The sequence below is a fragment of the Nematolebias whitei genome, chromosome 3 (assembly GCF_014905685.2).
Source record: "Nematolebias whitei isolate Nwh7 chromosome 3, NemWhi1, whole genome shotgun sequence".
Taxonomy (NCBI): Eukaryota; Metazoa; Chordata; class Actinopteri; order Cyprinodontiformes; family Rivulidae; genus Nematolebias; species Nematolebias whitei.
Genome location: NC_056500.1, coordinates 59,197,355 through 59,204,682, shown reverse-complemented (window position 1 = coordinate 59,204,682; position 7,328 = coordinate 59,197,355). Strand labels below are relative to the sequence as shown.

The following is a 7,328-nucleotide window of genomic DNA, read 5'->3' as shown; positions in this document are numbered from 1 at the left end:
TTTAAGAGACTGAGCTGAAAACAGCACCTCAGACTGAGGAAGTCTCTCGGATGAGAGACAAAACGTTTCTACATTTTTTTGTTGATTTGCTTTGTTTTTTTTGTTTTTTTTTATGTCCAGAGGACCAGATTTAACTTTTTTAGATTTTTCTACCTGGATTATTGAGCATGCATCGGGATATTTCTGTATAGTTTTTTTTTTTTTTTATGAGTATTTTGCTCTTTGTGACCCAGACTAAGAAGTTGTAGTTAAACTGTAATCAGAGCATGTTTCATGATTACACAACTTCAAAGCGTTACCTGATCTGCATGGTTTACATTTTTGCATAAAATAGGAAGACTTAACTATTTGTAAAACATGTTAACCAGCTGTGTCATGCACTGTCAGCTGTTTTAACTCTTCGGCTGAACAAATTCTTCTCACTTTGTGGAACACTGTTTAGAAAAGCTGTATTCGTGATGAGGTTTGATGCAGTTTTTGTTCATATTTAGGATTTTATTAAGAAGTCTTTAAGTGCCAACGTTAAAAGAAATGCCTCCAGCCCTCCTAGAACAGCGTGCAGACTTCCTGTCTGTCTGTGTGTAAGCTTTGGCATGTGCAGTTACTGAATGAGCAGGAATGTGTAGACAAAAGGTTGAGCTCTCTGCTTCACTTGGGAAACCTACATGATGTTTTTGTACACGTGATTTCTCCAGCCTGCAGGCAACCTAATTATCTCAACTCAACCATCGGCAGTGAACCGAGACACACACCGATGCTTGCAATACACACATGGGCCTGTACACACACCGCAGGCTGTGAGAGTGCCACTCTCCTCCCCCAGTGTGTCATGGAAGCTATTACTCTGCAGCTCACTGCTGCCAGTGTAGAGCATGGGAAGACTGTCTGCAGCACGCTCTGGCCTCGTTTGGGCTGTTTAGTTTTTGCTGCATGTCGTTTGAACTCTGTGAAAGTCTTTGATTATTGTATGCCCTTCATCTAACACTTCTAAGTTTTTTTTTAATCACACACAAATGGTTGTTTTCTGTTTCACATGGTCCCAGTGAATCGCTCGATGTGTCTTAACGTGTAGCTGTGTGGTCTCCTGGCAACAAACAAACAAGCAGAATGGATATGTCTTTGTTGAAAAGGGAAGTCTGGGACAAGACTGTGTGTATGCCACACTACTCTGCCCTGGTGTCATAATAACACTGATAATGAATGAGCTCTCATTCTCCCTCTGTCTTTGTTGCTCATAAACAATTGGGCTTCTTTGCTTACGTAATGCTTGTTGCTGAGGCTAAAGTTACCCCTTGCTTTTCTTTTTTTTTTTTTTTCACACTGAGAGGGAAAAGTGATGAGTTGTTGTGAAGTTGTAATTGAACGCTGATCCTGTCTAACCTCTAATATGATTTTTCTGTTCTCCTGCCACAGGATGCTCTCCCTCCACTTCCACCTCCTCCCCCTCAGGCTTCTGTTAGCGGAGCAGCGTTTTCGGTAGCTGCTGGACAGAGACCCTCCCCCTGCTCAGGCGACCAAAGCGGGAGACAAAGGCCTACAGTGTGAGTTATGAAAATGGTCCCACACAGAGTATTTTTCTGCAATGTGCAGCAAATGTCAGCTGTTGGTGCTCTGGTTGGTCTTTGCATGCTTGTACCACCCTCAGCTTAGCTGTCAGTGTGAGCCTGTGCACAGGTGAAGGGGTCAAAACTTTTAGGTGATGGTATCTGGGCTCCCTTTGAGAGATACTTTCTCTCCCCTCTGATTTTTGAACCCCCCCCCCCTCACCTTTACCCTCATTACTGCCCCAAGTCATCCTTACACACCTAATAAGCATTAGATCCTCTCAAACCTGTTCTCCTGCCGTCATCTGGGTTCTACATGTCAGGTTTGTGTTCCTCTCTACTGACAACACTGACATCAGGCTGAAACATCCCAGCTGAGGCTCCTGCCTGGCTGCCTGTTCTTGTGCGGCTGTGCACAGATGATCTGCAGCAAATAAACCTGGCTTTTAGTTTAAAACTGTCATGTTTGTTTGCTGTTTGTTTTATTTAGCTATGTGGCAATGTTCCCGTACACTCCTCGTAAGGAGGATGAGCTGGAGCTGAGGAAAGGAGAAATGTTTCTGGTGCTGGAACACTGTCAAGATGGCTGGTTCAAGGGCACTTCCATGCACACAGGAAAGATTGGAGTTTTCCCTGGGAACTACATGAGTCCAGTCAGCAGGTGAGGCATCAGCTCTCTGCCAGATTAACATCTTCTTAACTTCTTCTACACATGTTTACTTTTATACACATCTGTTTACACAGTCATAATGTCCTATTTCCCTGGTTTCTTTTTTAAAATTAACAGTTTTAATAATAAAACCATACCTGCATGTTGTCGTTTATCATATTAAACAGCTTTCGCTGGAAGGTGCTGAACCGCAGACACATTCCAGTGCTGCACAGAGTTCCCATAAAGAGCAGCTTCTGATTGCTTTGCAGATTCCTCTTTAGAAATGTGTTACTAATTTCTTTACTCGAGTTCAGCTCGTAGTCTGTAAACATTTTACCACAGGGATGTAAAAGTCATTTAAAGGTTTTTATTCTCTTTATGGTGGATTTAGACCTCAACCAAGGCGCTTGGTTTCATCAGAAGAGTTCTCTCATCTTTTTCTCGTTCTCATTTAAAGTCATATTTTTTATTTTATTTAAAAACATTCTATTAGTGATTACTAGTATAGGTTGATTAACATCTCTAGTCAAGTTAGAACTTTTAGAAAATAAAGCTAAGGCTGTGGATAATAAATGCTAAGTTGTAGGGGTGCTCATCTTACATGAATGTGAACCGTTTGAAATAAGAGATGCTACAAATCAATGCTCAAAAATGTTTTTGGACAGCAACTTTCAATATGTAAAATCATTAATGCAGAGTCACAGTTAAAGAAAATAACCCGTTGTGTTCTACAAGGCTCAATTCTAGGATCTAAAGTATTTATAACGTATCATATGGGTGATATTTGTTTTATATGTATTGTTTGTAGGGGGTTGTCTGTTTCTGGATCTGGTGCTGTTGCCTTCTTGGCCAGGGCTCCCTTAAAAAGGAGTTCTTATCATCTCATTTCACCTGGTTAATAACGGTTAAAACCATTATACTGATATTAAGATCAGTAAAAACAGTAGAATGTGAACTGGTTTTAGTCCAGTGATAGTTTGATGTCGAGAAATTCTTGCAACCTTTGTGGTGTAAGGAAAAAAAATACTTTTGGCAGCATGACGGTTCAGTGGTTAGCACTGTTGCCTCACAGCAAGAAGGTCCTGGGTTCAATCCCCGGTTGGACCTGGGGTCTTTCTGTGTGGAGTTTGCATGTTCTTCTTGTGCATGCGTGGGTTTTCTCCGGGTACTCCAGTTTCCTCCCACATACCAAAAACATGCATGTTAGATACTGCCTTCAGGCCCAGGTCTCCTTTGAAAAATAGATCTGTGATGTCAATGGGATTTGCCTGGTTAAATAAAGGTTAACTACAATTTTGACTAATGTAGCTCCTAAATTAAATGGTTTAAAAAATTATGAAAGAAAGACTTTAGTTATAATTATTGCTCATGAACTTTGTTGGAAAGCACATATAGCTTTTTAAAACATATCTGATCTGTTGGTATTTTGTATAGAGTAAGATATTTATTGGGTGTGAAATGTTGAAATGCCATATATGTTATATTAAAATGAAAGTTAAGGAAATGCAGATAAAACTAATTTAAACCCAATAATTAAAGTACAAAAATCAGAACATTATAGAAAGCTTTATACAGTAAAATGCAAATAATGTCTATATACATATTTATCATTTATAGATGTGTATTAAAAAAAATATGTTTGAACAACTCAGTCTTTTAAAAAAATTTATATAAAAACTCTTGAATTTATAAGGGTTGTGTTGCATATTACAATTGAAAGTTAGTAAAAGCAGTAAAAAAAGTAGAACTGGTGAAATAGAATGTGTTTCAGTTCTGGGAGTGAAATTATTGACCCGTTTGAGGGATGTGTTACAAAACTAGCTTTTCTTATCAAAAACTTTAAATCTAAAGTAAATCTGGGCTACATCCATCTATCTATACATCCATATTATCCATATAAAATCCATCAAGGATTTTAGTTCAGCAGTGACAGAGCTTAAATGGGGGGGGGGGGGTTCCGCAGGGGTCCGTCCTGGGTCCCCTCCTATTCTCTCTATACCTGCTGCCACTTGGTGCTATTTTCCGAAAACACAACATACCCTTTCACTTCTACGCCGACGACTGTCATATTTACTTCCCCCTAAAACACAATGGTACATGCTCTATTCAACCTTTGCTCGACTGCCTGGCTGACGTCAGGGACTGGATGGCTTTAAACTTCTTAAGTTTCAATGAAAAGAAGTCTGAAGTCATGTTGTTCCCTTCCAATGACACAATCACAAACCACTGCATCGACCTTTCCACTCTATCCCTGTCAGAAAAACAAAGAGTCACTAATCTGGGAGTGATAATGGACCCTTCCCTGAAACTTAACAATCATGTTTACATGATCATTAAATCATGTTTCTTCCAACTGAGGCGGCTGTCTAAACTGAATCCCATATTGTCCAAAAATAACCTGGAGACAATAATACATGCATTCATTACATCTAGGCTTGATTACTGCAATTCGTTCCTGTTTGGCATCAGTCAGACCTCCATTGCACGACTACAACTGGTCCAGAATGCAGCAGCCCGATTTTTAACCAGTACAGGCAAAAGAGAGCACATTACACAAGTTTTGGCCTCACGGCACTGGCTACTGGTTCACCTTCGAATCCAGTTCAAAATGTCTACAAATTGCTGAACAGTTTTGTGCCCCCCCCCATCTCTCTGATCTGCTACAACCGTATGTCCCACCACGTTCCCTGAGGTCAGCGGACCAGTTGCTCCTCACAGTTCCAGGAACTCGTCTTAGGTCGTTTTCACACCAGATAGTCCGGTAGACTCGGTTTGGTTCGGGACCAATATTCATGACATTTTGTTTACATTTGAGCTGGTGCGTTTGCATTCACACTGCACTGTGCAGTCGAGTCAACCTGTTGAACCAACCTATTCCCCCGCTCGCCTGTGGGGGCGCTGCACCAAGAACTACTGAAAGAAACGACACAAAAACCTCTGAAGACACGTCTTCTTCTTCTTCTGTAAATAAAAATAAAAATGAAGTGGCATCAAGTTTTAGCAGTTTTAGGAGTTATATTTTGTCATTTTTCAAAAATGGACTTAGCATGAGCAGAAGATGAGACAGAAGACCATGGAGAATATTGTTTTTCCACACAAGGCAGCTGATGGCTCCATATAAGGTCAGAGAAATGCGTGTTTGTTTGTCCTGCGGAGTGGGGCCCAGTCTGTTTACATTCACACTGTACTCGAACCGCACTGGAGTTCTCTTCTACCGGACCGAGACCTAGGTTTTAGCCCGGGCCAGAGTTCGCCTTTTTGTTCCGTGACAGAGTTCGATGGTACATTCACACCTCCCCAAACGAACCGGACTTTCTAGTAAAATGAGCTAGAGTTCGATTAAAGCGGACTAAACAGGGCTGGTGTGAATGCACCCTTAAGCGCAGAGGTGACAGGGCCTTCTCTGTAGCAGGACCAAGACTTTGGAACGAGTTACCTCTGCTTGTCAGACTGGCCCCCTTCCTTTCGGTTTTCAAATCCCATTTAAAACCTCGCTACTATTCAGTAGCTTTCAACACCAGATGATCTGTGTTGTGAACCTGTTTGCTCCACACTGGTTTGTCATCATATTTATTATCTGCATCGTTTTTATGTCTATATTTTTGATTTACTCATTTTGTATATTGCTTTGTGTGTTACCTGTTGTTCTGTCTTTACAGCACTTTGGTTGGCCTTGTAGATGTTTTAATTGCTCTATAAATAAAATAGTATGGTATGGTATGGTATATTTCCATACGCCCATCATCTTTACCCACTTGCTCCTTTTCGGGTCATGGGGGTCACTGGTGCCCATGTCCAGTCATTACTGTGGGAGAGGCGTGGGACACCCTCAACAGGTCTCCAGTCCATCACAGGGACACATAGAGACAAACGAGACAAACAACCATTCACTCTCGTTCTCTCTCTCTCTCACCTAGGGACAATTTAGAGTTACCGTTATCTATGTTTCTAACATACATGTTTTTGGTCTGTGGGAGGAAACTGGAGTACCTGGAGAAAACCCACACATGCACGGAGAGAACATACAAACTCCACCTGGAAAGGTCCCGGGCCAGGATTTGGACCGGGGTAACCTGCTCGCTGAGAGGCAGCAGCTCTACCAACTGCACCACCATGCCACCCTGATGTGAAGTGATTTACATGAAAACTTTCGGAATCAGTGACCATGCACACCGTGCCCGTTTCTGTCCACTCTTTTATGATTTTTGAATTTGACATGAAGGGTGCAAATCAGCTCTGACCTTTTCAGTTGTTTTTGATTTGTCTGTGTAATTATTGCTTTCTATCGATCATGTAATCAAAATAAAGAAAATAATTTATTCAACACTGAACCTTTGTCATCCCCCCAGGACAGCATATGGCAGCTCCCAGTCCAAAGCTCCCATGAATCTTTGCACTCAGGCCAGCAGAGGACTCACCGTGGTCAGCCCTTCCTCTGCTCCTCTGGGGGCCGTTGTTCAAGGACCTGACTTCAACAAACCCCTCGCTGTGTCCTCCACTGCTGGACCTGCCTCCCCCCAGCCTGCAGCTGTGGTCACAGCAGCTCAGACCGCCACAGGCCAGCAGCCAAAAGTGCCCATGCACGTCAGCTCCCAGATGACTGTGAATCAAGCTCGCAATGCAGTCAGAACAGGTAATTATTTTTTTGCATTGACTTCCACTCATTTTTTTTAATTAATTTCTATAGCCTAACCCTGACCCATATTAGACACACACACATGCACGCACATACACACACCCAATGTAGCAAGAAAAAGTCTAGACAAAGTTTTGGGATGAAGAAGTGATTTTGACAACATGATGTCAAAGCTTAACTTGCTCATTCAGCTGAATTGCAGTTAGCACAGCTGATGAGCGCTGCTGCCTGAATGTGTATTTCATGATTGAAGTGCAAAGCACATCTCTGCCTTTTCTGTGGTGCAAGGGTGAAAGACATTTTTCTAAAATTAGTTTTAAAAAATACAATAATAACTTATCCTGATGCATGCTCAATAATCCAGGTAGAAAAATCCAAAAAAGTTCAGTCTGGTCCTCTGGACATTCAAAAAAAACAACACAAAGCAAAAAAATATATAGGAACGTTTCGTCTCTCATCCAAGAGACTTCCTCAGTCTGAGGTGCTGTTTTCAGCT

At 41.6% G+C, this 7,328-nt stretch overlaps 1 protein-coding gene across 1 annotated transcript in view; it reads left to right on the top strand.

Annotated features, from left to right (window-relative positions):
• The first annotated feature begins 829 nt into the window (after positions 1-829).
• LOC119407577 (E3 ubiquitin-protein ligase SH3RF1) overlaps positions 830-7,328 on the top strand; it is a 9,384-nt gene continuing 2,885 nt past the window's right edge. Inside the window, exons 1-4 of the mRNA XM_037674398.1 lie at positions 830-865; positions 1,414-1,541; positions 2,035-2,205; positions 6,546-6,829. Coding sequence (XP_037530326.1) covers positions 830-865; positions 1,414-1,541; positions 2,035-2,205; positions 6,546-6,829 — 619 coding nt within the window. The remainder of the gene's footprint in view (positions 866-1,413; positions 1,542-2,034; positions 2,206-6,545; positions 6,830-7,328) is intronic.